The 17,745-nt window shown below is 49.0% G+C and overlaps 1 protein-coding gene across 12 annotated transcripts in view; it reads left to right on the top strand.

Moving 5' to 3' along the window:
- Positions 1-17,745, top strand: part of SDK1 (sidekick cell adhesion molecule 1) — a 911,663-nt gene that overhangs the window by 658,171 nt on the left and 235,747 nt on the right. For all 12 annotated transcript variants that reach the window (XM_049111183.1, XM_035717437.2, XM_049111182.1 and 9 more), the window contains 2 exons: positions 8,523-8,634; positions 9,350-9,540. In XM_049111183.1, coding sequence (XP_048967140.1) covers positions 8,523-8,634; positions 9,350-9,540 — 303 coding nt within the window. The remainder of the gene's footprint in view (positions 1-8,522; positions 8,635-9,349; positions 9,541-17,745) is intronic.

Here is a 17,745-nt window from a genome sequence, read left to right as displayed (position 1 = left end):
TGGCAAAGGTGCTGCTGGGGTTTTGTCCCAGGCCTGCCCTCCATCCTCGCTTCCCCTGCTTTCCCAGAGAGGCCTTCCTGTCTCGGGATTTGTCCCCACTCCCACGCTGACCAGCCCATGCTCCCTGCACCTGCCCCCTAGACACCCCACAGGCACCTGAGCATAGCCTTCTCTGCAAACTCCTTCCTGTATCTCCATCCTAACTTGCCCATGTCCTCACCCCCAATCCTTCTCTCTTCCAAGTTTTCACCCGAGTCGCTCTGCCATCCACCCAGACCACTCCAGCCAGCAACCTGGAGCCCTCCTGTGCATAAACCAGCTGCCTCTACCTCCTCCCTGTGTCATCCCTCCATCTCTTACTCATTATAGCCCCCTTCTTAGGGTCCTCTGGTGACAATTCCATTCCTTACTGGATTGAGTCCGCGGGTCGTGTGGACCCTGATCACGCCACACTTAGACCCACTTCCCCTTGACCTCCAGAAGGACTTGCACTTTTCCACATAGGCTGGATGGGTTTTCCCCTTCTTTGTTTCCTGTTCCTGTTCCTTTCCTTTCTCCTCCCCCTGATGAGTGCCTATCCATTTTCCAAAGACATGGCTTAGGCTTTCCTCATTCCCCTGGAAGAGTTAAGCTCCCCACCACACACCCACCAGGTCCTGCTATGCCCCTCCCTGTTCCTCTTCTAGCCCAACAACCTGTTGATACTCTGTTTACGGGACATCTTCCTCTGCTAAACACACCTCCTTGATGACACTGACCTCGTGCCATTAAAACTTGGAATCCCCAGTGCTAGTGGAGTGCGTGGTTGCAGTGCACTTGAAATAGGGCATTGTTACTGTTGCTGTGATGCTCTGTAGTGGTCATATAGCCGTAATGCTCTGCTGTGATGCTCTGTAGCATTGTCCTGAACGGGTGATGCTCTGCTGATGGTAACCAACCCTGTTCTATTTGGATAAGACTTAATTCTCCATTTAACAAGTACTTGCCAAACGGCTGTTAAGGCCAAGGCACACTGTTTCATACCAAGATGAATGGTGCATTTGTCCCTCATTCCAAAGGGTGGACAGGCCTATAGGCACCTGGGTGGCTCAGGTTGTCAAGTGTCTGCTCAGGTCATGATCTTGGTCCTGGGATCAAGCCCTGGGTCAAGCTTCCTTCTCAGCGGGGAGTCTTTTTCTCTCTCTCCCTGTGCCTCTCTTCCTGTTCGTGGTCTTTCTCTCAAATAAATAAAATCTCTAAAAAATTTTTTTCAAAGGTAGATAGACCTACCAGCGCATCGTGATGTTGCAGTGAGCTGAGAACCATGTGCCAGAGGAGCCAGGGCACCTATGGTGCTGGCTCGGGAGAGGCCACTGTTGCTCTGTCCAAATAGCCAGTTGCCTGAATTTTAAAGCATTTCTGTAACTGTTATGTCATCTGCTCAGCACAACCCATATATGTTATTATTAATAGTATTGAACAAAGATTAAAAAAAGAAAAGCTAAAGATTGATTGCTCAATACTGAGAGCCTTCATTGTCTTTTACTCCCTGGTTTGTTTTCAACCCTATTTTCTCTTTTGTTCCTACAAATTTGGGGGCCAGTTGTTTTTGGAGCAGGAAGCTTTTGAGGTTTCAAATAGTCCTGTAGATTGCATTACCTGCCAGCTTCTTGATGAGATCCTATTTTCACAGAAATAAAAACCCTGTAGCTGTAGACATACTAAGAATCGAAGAGCCAGAGTTTCCTTCTAATCTTAGAAAGTGTGGCAGCTGTCATACTAACATTTTTTCCACTAACAAAGGCGTCTCTCATAGAAGAAGTCTACTTGTATGTCAGAAGGGCGCGTGGCTTGCTCATCTTGCACATGTTTATGTGGCAATTGTGCCTGGGTTTTGTATCTCAGGGCAAATGTGACTCAGCACCTTTAGGTTGAGGGCAGCGTTCGACCTCATTATTTTCTGGTGTGGCCCGGAGAAGATTGGGGTGGCATGCAGGGAGCCGAGCCTACAGCCTCAGCCCTGTTGGAGCTGGCTGCTGCAAAGCTTTCCTGAGGCGTATTTGCCAGGGGCACCCACCTATGAATCAGGAAACTCAAGACAGTGGTGCTATAGAGGAAACCCAAACATGAGATCCGCTTTCTCAGATGTCCTAGAAAATCCCACTGCTTTCAGGCACAGGCTCTTTCCTGAAAGAGACAAGTCTGTATTTTTTAAGGAGATGTTGATATGTTTGTAAGAAGAGGGTGGGGAAATGTGCCTGTGCTGAGGATCCAAGTGTAGGCTGTGCCTCTGTGCTGAGAATGGGGCTGCAGGGTGTTCATCTTACGCCCGTGGTGGGAAGAGCAAGGACAGGGCCCCGTGGGGAGGACAGCACTGGCAAAACAGACAGAGGCAGCCGGGGCACAGAGCTGGGGGGTGGGATGAGGGCTTCCTTCTCAATCCCACCATAGTGCTGTTAGCCTCCAGGTTCACAGTGCCTTCTGGGCTCCTTGCGCATCCCTATGGACATGCAGATGCCTACCCTCCCTGGTAATGGCCCTGCAAAATGCCTGTCATTTGACAAATACTCTGAGAAGTTCAGTGCCTTGTTCCCAATGAGGAGCTGTGGTGGCATTTCCAGGTTGATTGGATTCAAAACTGTTTTCGTCATAATTGTGCCTTTCAGGTGCTGGGCACGTGGGAACCTCGTCACGGATAGTTGGGGGCAGGGAGAGAAGCTTGCAGTGAGAAGGACCAAGGGATTAGGGGCGCAGGGCAAGGGGAGCCTGATGGAGTCTGTTCCCAGGGACTGGGCCAGCACCCCACGTCACTATGTCTACGTGTCCAACAGAACAGCTTGAGAAGAAGGGGCTGACGGTCAACAGCAAGCACATCATCACTGCGTGTTCTCCTCACAGTGGAATGCAAGGAAATAGGAAGCAAGGAAGTCACAGTTATGGGGACAGTTCCGGGGCGGGGGGGATGGGTCAGGGGGAGACCAGCTGCATGTCCGAGCGTGTTAGGCTCCGAGGTAAGTGGCACACCCTGCTTCGGGCCTCGGGCCGTTCCAGGCTCTGCCCAGTAAGGACGGAGCTGGGCCTAGAGAGGCTCAGGAAGCCGCGTGCCCAGACCGATGCTGGATGTCATTCATTAGTCTGGTGTGCCCTGCTGGGCCCGAACCCGTGGGGGCGGCGTTCCCGGGCAGCTGTCTGAATGGGGTCATCCGGGCTTGCCCGCAGGCTGCAGTGCTTGGGACAAGGAAGAGTGCCCAGGTGGACGTTGAGACCCCAGTTAGGAGAGTCTATCTAGTTATCACTCCACAGCAGAAGGCTTGCTTTCTTTCCTTTACTTTTTCTTTTCTTTTTTCTGTTGTTTTTTTTTTTTTTTTTTTTTTTACTCTAAAGGAAGAATTTTTATTCATTTTTATTCCTGCCCATATCACTGACCAGGGGTATGACCTAGAACCAGTGGTTCTCAACCGGGCACAGTTTTGCTACGCAGTGGACATTTGGCGATGCCTACATACTTTTTTTTTTTTTTTTAACATTACATCCTCAGATCTTCTTTACCTTATAAATGAAAGTTTGTCCCTTTTGACTACCTTTACTGGTTTCTCCTCCTCCCTGCTTCTGGCAACCACCTGTCTGTTCTGTTTCTAGGAGTTCCACATTTATAGATTCCTTATGTAGGTGAGATCATACAATATTTATCTTTCTCGGACTCATCTCACTTAGTACAAGGCCCTCAAAGTTCATCTATGTTGTACCAAATGACAAGATTTCCTTCTTTCTCATGGCTGAATTATATTTCATAAATGCACCACATTTTCTTTAGCTATTTAGCTACAGACAGACACACAGTTCATTTCCATGTCTTGGCTGTTGTGAATGATGCTGCCTTGAACATGGGCGTGCAGACATCTCTTTGAGTTAGTGATTTCTTTTCCTTTGGGTTCATACCCAGAAATGGATTGCTAGATCATATGGTAGTTGTATTTTTAATCTTTTGAGGAATGGGCAGAGGTGGTGTTGAAAACAAGACACAAAATGAACTTTGGGAGCAGAAAGGTAAAACCCAAGTGTGAAGGAGTACACTGGGGTCGCTGCTGACCCTAGAGATCAGTAGGCATCTCATTCCATCCAATACATCCAAAACCCAGTTCCTGAACTGCTTCCCAAAAGTCCACCCGCTTGGTCTTTCCCCCTTAGAAATGGCATCTTCTCTCTCCACAGCTCCTCTTCCACAGACATCCCCATATCCAATCATCAACAAGCTCTGACTCTGCCCTTGAAAAATGCTCCAAACCTAGTTCCACCTCCAGCACACAGTCTCTGTTCCTGGCTGACCTCTCTTGCCCTCCTTTGGTCCCTGCAATGGATTCCAGAGTTTGATTCTTAAAACTGACATCATATCACCCTCTGCCCCAAACGTTCCAGTACCTTCCCATCCACCCTTAGGATATTGCCCAGAAGTCTCCCCAGGTACTTGGCTTTCCCTGAGCTGACCCCTCCCATCATCACACCTCACCCCACATCTCCCCTTGCCCTCTGGGCTCCAGCCTGCAACCCCCAGCAGCCCCTCCAGCACTCCGAGCTGCTGTACAGTGAGGGCCCTTCAGCGCTGTGTCCCCTGCCTGGAATGCCCTCTGCTTGGGCATCCCAGAGATAGCTAGGTTTCCTCCTCACTCCCCACCACTCCTGGGTTCCTGATCCCCCGTCTCTCTCCCCATAAAGCAGCACAGCAGGGCGTCTGCCATTTATCCTCCTTCATCTGTAGCAGTTCTGCAGCTTAGGAGTTCAGGCAAACTTTGAACCTTTTTGTTGTTGTTTGAGAGATTTGATATTCTTTAAATGTACTTTTAATTAAATGCAACCTAGACAGCTTCTCCCTACTCAGCTCTCCAGCGATTAAGGGGTTTGAGCCGGGGGATTGACTAGGATTAGGTGCTGTTTCCGGGCTCAAATGCTGTGTTCCCGCAACTACAAAGAGGCCTCCACTGAAGCTGCCTGGGGTCCATTTGCTGCTGACCTCTGCAGAAAGCCTCTTCTGATTCCACATCTTCACTTCCAAGCACCTAAAACCAGCCTAGGACGTGTTCTGGTGAAAAACTATAGTAAAGTCTCAAGGAAATGGTTGGGGGAAGGAGCATTCTAGTTAATTTAATTTTTGGTTAACTGAGCACCATCCAAGTCTCTATTAGGAGCAGACATCATTATGGGAAAAGAAGTTGACAAATTTCGGATGGAGACTTTCCTTTATTTAAGCCCTTTCTCTGCCATTTGAATTCATGTGACACTCAATTTTCTCGTCTGTAAAAGGGGAGCAGTAATAGCTCTCTTGTCTTGTTGTTAGATTGAACGTTCGCAGTCATTTATTTAGTAGGAGGTGTGGTGGCTACGCGGGAGCTTTGGAAAAGTGCATTCCCCTCCCGCTTCCTTCTGTTTTCATTCTTCTCGGAAATAATTCTTAATACACTGGCATATAGCGTTTAAACCATGTTGTGTTAATGTAGACCATTGAGGGAAGGGGTTATATCCCTGGTGGAGGAGGGAGCAGTGACTCATTATTGTGGAATATTTATGAAATATTTATGAAAAAATAACCAATCATTAAGGATTTTGAGTGCTTTTGTATCTCGGTGCTATGGAAGAGCAGAAATAAAGAGGTTGTTTTATTCTTTTTGAAATGCCTAGATATTCTTCTTTACATCTCTCTTCTAAAAATTGAATGTGGGGGGAAAAATGGGTAGATAAGTCAGCATGGCAGGTTCAAAATGGCAGATAAAGCACCTCTATTACCGCCTCTCACTGAAAAAAAGAAAAAAAAAACCTCTGAAAAGCGGTAAAGGAAAAAGAGACTGAGGAGCATAATGACAAGGAGACAGGACGGATTCACAGATGGTAGGTGAAACCAGTTTCTGGAGAACTGCTCAAGGAGGAAGGAGTGGGGGCCATGGGGGCAGAGGTACATGCCTGGGGACAGCTGGAGTGGGCTGGGCCATGGAGGGGCCAGTTATGACCTGGAGCTGGAGATGGAGGGAAGAGTTAATAGTTTGTCTCTAGACCGATCTACTTCCTACCCCGCTACTGTATGCAGCCACTCAATAGGACAGGCAGAGGGACTCATAGGTCAGGGTCTCCTCCACTGAAGATGAATGGCCCAGAGGACAGACCCCTGCATCTGAGACCCAGGGTCTCTTCAGAATAACAGTGAATCTCCCACATGACCGAAGCTGCCAGGTGACAAGTGAAGTGGTCATGCAGGGGCAGGTGCATTTTGAAGCCTCTCTGTGCTGGTCTGTTTCACCCATGTGCTCAAGCAAATTCAATTGAAATTTAAATGCTTCAGAAGAGTGCCCCCAACATGGTGTCCTGTCATGAGCAATGTCTCTGCTGTTGGGAGATCTGCTTTCTGGGCACTAGGTAAAATTTTACTTAAAAGTTGTGACAGCAGTGTCAATAGCAAATGCATGGCTTTGCTCCCAGGAGTCAAGATCACCTTGCCACCAGTATCATACATACTCCACCTAGGAGCAACCATGTGTTAATCTGCACCTCCTACCCCTACTTTTCCAACAAGTGTCCTGTGCCCTGATTCAAATCCGAGTTGTCAGTGGACTTGTCCTGCCGACCCCGCTGGGAGGCTCCTGGGGAATATTGTGTGACTTAAATACCACTTGCTGTGTCTGAAGCCTAACGAAGGACTGCTCCATCTGCTGGTGTAGCTGGCACCCACGACAGGATGGCACTGCCCTGTCCCCTGCACCCCTGAGGGCCCGCAAGCTCAGCCCTGGCATTGCTCTGCATGGCATGCCATCTCCCAGGGTCCACGTGCGCCAGGGCCTGTCCTCCCTCCCCAGGCGGTGACAAGTGCTGAGCACGGGCTTCCTTTTCTGCCACTGTGGCTGAGTGGTGATTAATGCCAAATTAGCACCTTGCTCAGTGACCTTTGAGCATTCGCTGCTGCTCTCCTTCACTTCACATAACTATTTGCAAATATTAGCTTCTCAGGTCATTTCTCCTCATCAGCAACTTTCACAGATGACAGGCAGATTGTTAATCTGATTGGCAGTCAGCCTCTGTCCTTTGCCCCATCCTGAAAGTATCTGCACTCGGGCATCTCCCAAGGAATCCGACAAGCATCTCAGCGGCCTCTAGGACATTGGTAGCAGAGAGCATCAGAAGGAGGTTTTCAGGTCCTGCTGGGCTCGCCTTGGAGGCAGAGAGGCTGGGAGGCCCAGACTCGTGGAAACTGGTCTCTATCCACGTAATCAGTGTATAGGTTAAAAAATTAATGTGTTAGCTCTGCCCACATCAAGCTTTTTTTTTTTTTTTATTCACATGAACCTTTATATTTTTTTAAAAGATTTTACTTATTTGTTCATGAGAGACACACAGAGAGAGGCAGAGACATAGGCAGAGAGAGAAGCAGGGTCCCATAGGGAGCCTAGTATGGGACTCAATTCCAGGACCCAGAGATCATGACCTGAGCCAAAGGCAGATGCTCAACCACTGAGCCACCCAGAAGCTCCCATGTGAACCTTTAAATAAAAAAATCACATATTACTTAAGCAGTGAAGCCAGAACACAGACAGGGCCAGTTCTTGTTTTCCCTGCTGTGCTCACTTAGCAGCACTAACCCCACTGCAGCTCCTGGCAAGAGCCTCACTGCCAGAGCTGTCCCCAGTGCTAGGCACAGGGGCACAGCTCTCCAGTGCCAGGTACTAGATGAAACATTTCACGTTAGTGGGACCTAAATTTATTTTTATTTCCAGTCTCTGCCTTCTCTACCATTTATTGAAATCCCTGGTCCAAAAATGTTTGATCAGTCTTCATAAACAACAATCAAGTGGGCTGTGGGTAGTTTAATTTTGATATTACATGTATTTTAGAGAAAAGTAGTAAAAACATGTTATATTTTTTTCTCCCTTGTCACCAGAAGTAGGAGCTAAATTATTTATAATTTGATACACAAAAAACAGAGTGGATTCAGGATATTTACTTTTCAGAGAAGAAAAAGGGATTGAAAGTACACAGGACAGAAAACTTTGTTGATTGAATCTGTTTGCTTCAGGGAGTCAAATTTGGGCCCAAGTGAGAAAGCTGGCCACTTTCTAACAGCACACGTGCCCAGCAGAGGGCCTGATACATGGAATATTTGTGGAATTGAGCAGATTTGAAAATAGTGGGTGGACTAGGTAACTCAATAAGCAAGGTCTTAAGTCAATAAAAAAAATAAAGTCAGCAAGCATTTTGGAAAATGCTCACCACTTTAAAGCCCTTATGCACACAAGGTACAGGTGTCAATGTAAGGCTCTGGTTCCCTTCATTTCCAGTCATAATATTTGCTTACAGGCTGTGGACTCCACTGCAGACTCCTACAGTCTGATGAAGACCAGTGACAGTGACCACACCTAAGGGCTCCCACAAATGGTTGGGGTGGGGTTGGGACATTCGGGTGTCCTATCAGAGTGGCTTGACATGATCCCACATTTGTTATGTGCCAGTCTTCACATCTTCCATACTTAGGAGAGTCCCGTGGACTTTTGCTTTCTCTGCCATAGGAGATGTTGGCACACCCGAAACCATGGCTCCCGTCATTGTGGTCCCCCCTGGCAACAGAAGCGTTGTGGCTGGGTCCAGCGAGATCACCTTGGAATGCATAGCCAATGCCAGGTATGTGGTTAGTCATCCCCTGAGGATATGAATCCATTATTACTGTAATGAGATGACTCTGGTGGAAAGACACATCACCATGTGCTTCCCCTCTAGCAGTGGTGGTCTGGTTGGTCCACCAAGTCTACATGAACAACATGCATGGGAAGATGGGGAACTGAATCTCCAAGCCTGGTATCCCAGTACTTACGTTGAATGTACCATTTATACTGGAAAGCCCTGCTTTCAGTTTAGCTGTGGGTGCTGGCCTCTGGCCTCTGGGAGTCCAGCTGAATTCAAGCCAGGAGTTCAATCCCATGGATACAAAGGAAAGAGTTAATCCCTCTTCTCTTCTGCAGTCCTGGGTGTTCTTGGCCCAGTGAGTGGTCTCTCCAGAATACCATTCCCGTCATTGTGCCTCCCATGTAGCCAGGTCCCCTAATAGTATTTATTTTAAACATTCTTTTCCTGAGCAAATGGAATCATTAGCACTTATGGTCCATTGCTGCTGCAATTAGCTATCCTTGCTCAATAGCCCTTGAGCAGAATGTATTGTTGATGCATGCCGTAAGGGAGTCAGGCCGTATCGGGATTGATTTTTAAATGTCCATTGTTCAACCCGCCATGGTTCCTGGTAGAATTAGCTTTGTCAAGCTTGTGCTGAGGGCCTGAAATTATTATTATTGCCATCTGCATGATTCACCATCTTTGTCACTAATGCCCTGCGTCCTCCCAGGCCCATCCAAGAGCTGCATGTAAACTGGAAGAGGAACGGAGTGAGGATCAGTGGTGGGCTCCACAGCTTTGGGAGGCGCCTCACCATCAGCAACCCGACGTCTGCAGACACTGGGCTGTACGTCTGCGAGGCAACGCTGAGTGGGAGCACCTTCGACGCAGCCACAGCAAAAGCCTTTCTGTCTATCATAGGTAATGCTGGGCGGCAGACGGCACACAGTCCCTGGGGAGCAGCCCACACGGTGCTGCCTCAGAAGCAGCCTGGGAACATCCGTGCCTCACCTGCTCCCTTTGTAACTCAGAAAATGAGGGTGAAGTGGAGACTACCTTCCAGATTCACCCCATTCTTCTTTTTCCAAGTATATAAGCCCGCTAGACCCAAAGCACTGATGTTCTAAATGCTTCCAAGAAATGTTATTCTGGATACTAATGATCACCAAGCTTGGGGAGTGGTGTAGCAATGTCCTTGTCACATATATCCCCTTCTTGTACTGGCCTATTTGCCACTAAGCTTCTCTGTAGCCCTCACGGGGCTGTTAGAGTCAGTTTTCAGAGATTATCCTATTACTGGTAGTTTTTGACCCAGAAACAAAACAAAACAAAACAAAACCTTTGGAATACTAGCTTCTATTAAATTAAAAGGTGAGAATAGAGCTGCTTCCCAGGACATGTGTGAAGGGTCCAGGGAGAGCAAGAAGATGAGATTGGGCACACAGGACTCGCTCTAGACACTGGAACATGTCCATGTTCAGGGTGAGTGTGTTGTACGGTGGCTAAGGGGATCCTCAGTGTGCTTTCAGATTATGGTAAGATTACATTACATTGTGAAGCAAGTGCCTTTATTTCTCATGCTTCTTCAGCCTCTGTAATACCTTTAGTCTTATTAAGTAGCTGTGGTCACTATCGCCGTGACCCATCCAGCAGGGTGGTGGCCGCTGCAGATAAGAGGTGCCATGGCAGCTGACCCCAGGAAGCAGAATCTTTGCCTCTTCTCTCCTTTTCAGGAAGAAGGGAAAAGGATGAGAAAGGTCAAATCAGCAAGGAGCCCTGGGGAGACCAGTGGCTCCTCACATGACATATTTTGCGGTTTGCCACTTTACCAACTAAAAAAGAATAAAAGCTTGTATTTTCCTATGAAATGAGCAAGAGTATCAAAAAATACTGCATAAAAGGCAGTTTGCCTTGCATGCATCACTCCTTTCAATCATGAAAGGAGTGGCCTGAAAACAACTCTACCAAATACACACAAGCCTGTCGGTCCCTCTGAATGAAGCACAAAAATCTTTAAAGTATCAGGAGAACAGGCCTTGAGTCACACGTCGTGGCTAACTCCGCATGAGGGGACTGAACCAGTTTTCTTGCTGCCTCTCTCATTGTACTTCCACATGGAGGGCAACACCAAGGTCCAATTCCCTGTGAAGACTTTCCCATGACGGCCCTTCCATAGCGACATGAGCACAGCACATTATAGATTGAACCAAAATTAAAATGTGTGACATGTCAATCTCCAGGAGACAGGACTAGATTGTCTTAAAACATCGTAAGGTAATTTAAACAAGAGAAGAAATCTATCTTCCCGTAAACTAGAACATTTGTTTCCATCATACTTCCGTTTAGAAATATTTGAATCTATGTTATGAGCTTTGGTTTTGCACTTACAACTGAATTCTGAAGCAGACTGTTCATTGCTCTGTGTCCCAGCTTTGAAAGGTACACAACTCTGTGTCTTTATGATGTTGATTTACATTCCCTCTTATTTACAAGGATGTGCTCTGACAGGTAGGATTTTGTGGTGGAATCATCTGGAAAGAGCCCTGAGAGCACCTCTGTGAATCCCGAGTGGCGGTCTGGGAGAGAGGGTCCCCTGCACGCTATGAGGCCGGGCAGGGAGCTGTCCCCGCAAGCAGGCGGATGTCAGAAGGCGGAAACACGCTGCCTTTCAGTTACTTTCATCTCAGCTGACGAGACAAGACAGGGCAGTGGCGGCTGTTTCTTCCGCCTGTCAACTCTCCTGGCATCTTGCTTAATTTCCAAGGCCTGAACAGGAGCGCAGGCAGCGTCATCCCGCGGGCAGTCCTGGTGGCTGTCCATGCAGCAGGGGGCACAGGCCTCCTGGGTCCACGTTCCCCTCTGTCTCTGCTCCACTCCGGCCTGCTGCTATTCCTGGGCTCTTTGCCCTGCTGTCCACCTGCTCCCTGAAAGCCCCCGACTCCCTGCGCCACTCAACACCCCACGTGCTGAGGCAGACACCTGACGGGCCCCCTTCCCCTCCTGGCTTCAACTCCTGGCACCACCATTCCCTCCTCATACCCCCATCTGGCCACTGGAGCCAGATGGGTTGGAAGAACTGGCTCTAATGGACAGGTGGATAAATAGCGGCGCTCTCTCCCTGCTGTGATGAGATGCAATCTGGAGGTTGTGCTCCCCCTGGCTTCTAGTGTCCCCAGTAGATGAGCTGACTTGGTCGCATGCTCATGTCAGCTCACCTCCCTCTCCTGGTGGTGTTTCTATCACCTATCAGATAAACCAGGGGCAGCGAACCTTGTCTTCCTGTCTGCTTCTTGGAGAGGCCAACCCAAGGCTCTGAGTGTCATCCATCAGACTCTGAGCATCCGTGCATGCCTGTGCTTGAGATGAATGCCTTTCCGCCCCAGGACTCACCTTACCTGGTTGGTGAATCTGTCTGTCCTTCAGCACTTCTCCCAGCTGTTGCCCTGCTCTCAGCTGTGCTCCGGAGCGTGTGGGCACCCTGGGGGTCAGCCACACACCGTATGTGATGGGCTGGGCTGTGGGGATACACTTGGGCTCAGACTCTCTCAGCACCACTCACGGACTCAAACGAGTTCCTCTGCCTCTGTTGGCCTCAGTTTCTACAACTATAAACTGTAGACGAGGTAGGAAATGAGACTGGTTCATACTGTGGACAGTAAAAGTAGTTTGGGCCACAGAAGCACAGAAATGGCAGCTTTATTAGTTCTTGGTAGTTATATCACCTGTGGCATTGAATTAGTTGTTTACCAACAATTAGTTGACACACATTTTCCACCTTTACTGTACCTGAAATCAGGATGTGTCTCACAATCCCTGGAAGCCTTTTTTCTCAGGGATAAGTAAAAGGACAATGGCTTTTACCCACAACTGCAACATCTCAGATTCAGTGAGAAGCAGCGTGTATGTCTTCCCGTTCAGACTCACAAATGACATTGTCTCCTGTCACTGCTGTTCACACACTTACCTGCTTCTGTGAGTGGCCGCATCCCCACGCACTGGCTCCCCACCCCCCACCCCCAACAGCGCACTCAGACACACATCAGGGTGAGTCTCTGTGTGTCTCGGTCAGTTCTGGTTTGCATACACAGATCATTCAGGAGTTACAGTACCATAACTATCAAAAAATCACAGATTATGTGTATCATCTCCTGGCTGATAGGAATACCACAATCAAGAAGTATATCTATTCCAGAAGGTCTTCTAGAGCTGAGACTGAGCTACCCTTTAGTGTTTGGATCCCAACATAAAATGCTTCCCTTCCTTCCTTCCTTCCTTCCTTCCTCCCCTCCTTCTCTTCCTTCCTTTCCCACTACTACTCCTTGGGTTTACATCTTCTACACTGTGTGTAGCCGTGGCCCCCACATCAAGGACTCTGGTGTGGAAAGCAGGCTGTCACAATGTGCTTATGGCAGCACAGAGGGCACACCAATGGTGGGAAGGGGCACCTGACCTCGTGCACCAAGTACCAGGGGCGGAGGCCCTCTGGGAATCTGAGCATGTGGCCAGAACAGAGCCCTGTGGTGGCCAAACCCTCTACTCCTGTCTTATAACCCATTTGTGTTGGTTTGGATGAACTCAAAATGTCTTCTTCCCGCTTTTACATATGGCCTGCATGGGCAGTGCCCATGTTAATCATCAGTGCCCTGTCACAGCTGGAACTTACCTGTACAGCAGGTTAGGACCACATGAAGCCCAGAGGCAAACACCAGTGGTGCTTGGGTTGTCTGCTCTGAATACAGGATCGGCAGGCCAGCTGTGACCTTGTGGGACGGAGCAGGGTGCACTCGGTAGGGAGCCACAGGGGTGTGCCTTCATGTACCATCCGTCCTTCCCGGCTCCCTGGCTGTCTCTGCCCCTTGCTTATCTGCCAGCCATCTGTGGACCCCACGGTGTGTGCAGGACACTGCTAAAGTGCCAGCCTGGCAAGAGAGAATGAAGGGAGGATTTGCAAAGATGAATGGAACACACCTGCTCCCCTGGAGGGCTTCAAGGATTTAAGATCCTTGGTAATCTGTAGCTCTCCTTCTAGCAGATAGTTTTTAAGTATCTCCTTGGAGGGACACTTGGGTGGCTCAGTGGTTGAGCATCTGCCTTCAGCTCAGGTCATGATCCTGGAGACCCAGGATCGAGTCCCATGTCGGGCTCCTTGTGGGAAGCCAGCTTCTCCCTCTGTCTGTGTCCCTGCCTCTCTCTCTCTCTCTCTCTCTCTGTGTGTGTGTGTGTGTGTGTGTGTGTGTCTCTTAGGAATAAATAAGTAAAATCTTAAAAAAAAAGTGTCTCCTCGAAAACTGTGCCAGGCACTCTCCGAGGAAGGCCCAGTGTGGAGGGGGCATCCTGTGCAAGGAAGCCGGGAGGACCCTGCCAAATAAGGAATTCTAGGGCTGATCTTGAAGGCCGACTCGGGATTTGCCAACAAGGCGAGTCTCTGCTGTGCAGGAGGCAGTGTGGCTGTGGGGCTGCTTGGGCCCCACAGTCCTGGGGGTGGGCTCCGTCAGTTTCTCTGCCATAGCCTGATGAATCCAGCGTCAAGCCTTTGGGATGACCACCTTCCTGGGGGCTTTCAGGGAGAATCCGCTTCCTGGTTTCCTCAGGATGGGCAGGATCCAGGGCATAGGATTGAGAGACTGGGTCCTCGCATCCTTCCTGGCTATTGGTTGGGGCCACTATCAGGTCTCAGAGGCGCCCTGCTCCCTGTGGCTTAGGCCACCTTCTCCACAGCCAGCAGCACCAGCCAGTTCTCATGCTGTGGATCTCTGAATTCCCTCCTTCATCTCCTCCTCCAGCGGCAGCAAGGCCACTGTTTTTAAAGGCTCTGGTGATGGGACTGGGCCTGCCCAGCAACCCATGACCACCTTTCCATTTTAAGATTGACACCCTTAGCCACACCTGCAGAGGCCATCTTGCCAGGTAGCAGGACGTGTTCACAGGTCCTGGTGACCAGGGAGGTGAACACCTGGAGGCCATTCTTCCCCTCCCAGTGGACCAAGATACCATGTGTGGCTGATGGTGACAAGTCAAGGACACACCCTGGGATGAGATGGTCATTCTGGAAAAGAATAGGGAGCATCCTTGGGTCTTGTGGTAAGTCCTACATGTGAGGCCTTTGGCAGGAGAGCATGAGGAATCCTTGGGACACATGGACCATTTGCCGTAGCTGCCTCCATGAGGCCATCATGAGTGCTGTAAGGCCCTGGCATTTGGGAGAATGGGGGAATTGACAGAGGCCCCAGGTTCAGGCATCCTGGAAGGCATCCCACCTCCTGTTCTGAGACTAGGACAGTGGAGCATGATCAGCATGGCTGGCTGCTTCTCAACACGGGATGGGAACGTTTTTCTGATGTCTTCATCTTGTTTCAAGAGGGGTAAAGGTGTGAGTTTCAATCCTCAGTTTTATTGGCTACAGTTGTGATAAATTTTTAAGTCTGGTGTGCACCGATGTTGGCAGTGTGCCCTTTCTAGAAAGGGTTGCTGCCAATTAGCTAAGACACACACTTCCCCCTCGGAGGTTAATTGGTTGCAAGAGTCTGTGCACAAGACAACTAATTCACGACACATTATTCAACCCATAGCCCTTTCATTGTGGATATGCCTGGTGTGCCCCCTACTTTTGTCCTTGCAGCTAACTACGTGTAAAAGTAGCTGTGGGTCAAGAGAAAAAAATCTTCTGAGTACCTGTTGAGTTACGTTGATATGAAGGGTCAGCAGTGAGAGAACTCATAACACATGGATGGTAGGAAAAGAAATAAAATCACCATCAGAAGCCACATGGGCCTTTCAGTACCTTGGCAGCTGTGCACCTACTCTGCTTCACTCACCCACCTGGAAAAGTTTCAGGAATGAGGCGGGAGCATTAGTGAATGAACAAACATGCTTTGCCCACGCCACTCCCGGCCTTCCTAGTTGTCAGCTACTAAAACCTCCCTGATCATTGGCTCCAGAGGAGAGAGATGGCACCTTGCAAGCGTTGGCAGGATGCCCTTCCAGACTGTGCCCAAGGAGCCTGGCGGCCCTGCAGTTGGTACTGCAGAGCATGTGGGGCAGGTGAGTTTGTGCCAGGCTCCCATGGTAACTGTCTAGGATGGGGAATAGCAGTGTTCACACGAGTGACCTTGGCCAGGCGTCTCATGTGTCCCTGCCCCAGAGCCTTGCCTCTGCTCAGCTCCAGCATGCTTCGGGCAACTGTGTGATGAGCACTCTTGTCTCTGACCCCACGCTAGGTTCCTCCCCAGGCACTTGGGGGAGCCTGGGTGGCACTGCAGAATAAGGAAGAGTGGCATCAGGACACTGGCCATGGTGCCAGATAGTATCTGTGCCCAGTGCCTGGGGGAAGGCCTTTTGGTCCTGGTGGTATTACCATTTATATGTGCTGGGTTTTGTTATCAAAGTGTACTTCCTCTGGGATGAATCCCAAGGGATTTGGGCCAAATGAAAATCAATTCAAAAGGTTACATACTGTGCATGATTCCATGCTTATATCATTCCTGAAATGATAGGATTACTGATGGAGAACAAATGAGTGGTTGCCAGAGGTGAAGGATGGGATGTTGGGATGGCCATGGTCATAAAAGGGAAGCGTGTGAGACCCTCGGGTGATGGGCCCATTCTGCCTCTTGACTGTGGGTACATGGGCCCACGCACTGGTGACATTGCCTAGGGCCAAACCTGCACACACCCATGCGTGCCCACATATGCGTACAAGCAGAACCAGGGAGGTGAGAGTAGGGTAGGTCCCCTGTTTTGCTGTCAGTGTCTTGGGTGTGATGTTGGGCTGTAGTTTTGCAGGATGTCACCATTGAGGGAAATCAGAGGATGCCTAAGATCTCTATTATTTCTTACAACCGTGTGGGACTCTGCAATTATCTCAAAATAAAATGTTTAATTTAAAAAAGGACAACCGTAATTAGCCACGGGCAAATGTTGACTCTGTCACTTAGTCTTTTTTTTTTTTTCTTTTCCCCTCACATCCCTTTCATCACACCATGGAGGTAGATATCGACTTTAGTATTCACTGATGAATATAGGGCATGACCCGCACACGAGGGCTGCGACAAGATGCAGCTCCTGTATAGTTGGAATATAAATTTTGCTGCTGTCATGATTATTAATGAAGGAAACATGGCTGAATGTGAACATGTGAGTGTGCAGTGGAGACCAGCTTGAAAAGAGACCATGAATCTTTGCAGTGTGTCTTTCAACCCAGTCCGCGCACACCCAAAACCCATTAGAGGGCTCTGCAGCCTCCTGGCGAGTATACAGCCCCAGCCTCAGGCAGACGACCTGAGTCCAAGTGACCCAGGTCATCGCAGACGGGGTGCCAAACTCCATCTCCATGGAGAAACCTCCAGCCTTCTCTCCTTCGTTGTGTCTTTGAAACACTAAGTGTTCATCGCTCTTTGCTCTCCTGTGTGTTCGACCCTGTTTTAAAGACCCGGTCAGGGCAGCCCCGGTGGCTCAGCGGTTTAGCCCCATTTTCAGCCCAGAGCATGATCCTGGAGACCTGGGATGGAGTCCCACGTCGGGTTCCCTGCATGGAGCCTGCTTCTCCCTCTGCCTGTGTCTCTGCCTCTCTCTCTCTCCTTTCTGTGTTTCTCATGAATAAATAAATAAAATCTTGAAAAAAAAAAAGACCCGGTCAGTGCAAGAGGCATGCCAGGCTGCACTACCCACATCACACACAGCCACAGTGGAAATCAGCCACACAGGAAGACAGTGCCCCGAAATTAATTATCACACAGACAGTGAATACAACAGCCTTTTGTTACCACAATAATGAAATCACTAGCACCTTCATACTGGATGAATCTGCCCATGCCACTGTGGAAGTTCTGCTGAATAAACTGAGGAAAAATATTGCAATTTACTCTCCAAGGAGATTCACTGTTTAATACACCCACTATTTTTTTGTTGAAAAGGCGAGGGGAGTATCTAGAGATATACAAGCGGTGGAGTTTTCTCTGCTCCTAAAGATGGATGAGAGGCCCTTTTTCTTTCTTCTCTTAGCTATTATTTAGCTTTCCATTGAAGTATTAAATCTATATTTTGGAGAAGAAGAACCGCTAAGACTTTAAAAAAATATGTTAATGGGCCACCCCATTCCCTGACACAGGCCCCGTCCCCGGCTGTGGC

The sequence above is a fragment of the Canis lupus genome, chromosome 6 (genome assembly GCF_003254725.2).
Source record: "Canis lupus dingo isolate Sandy chromosome 6, ASM325472v2, whole genome shotgun sequence".
Lineage (NCBI taxonomy): Eukaryota > Metazoa > Chordata > Mammalia > Carnivora > Canidae > Canis > Canis lupus.
The sequence above is the reverse complement of the archived record's forward strand: the minus strand, read 5'-3'. Positions and strand labels throughout refer to the sequence as shown.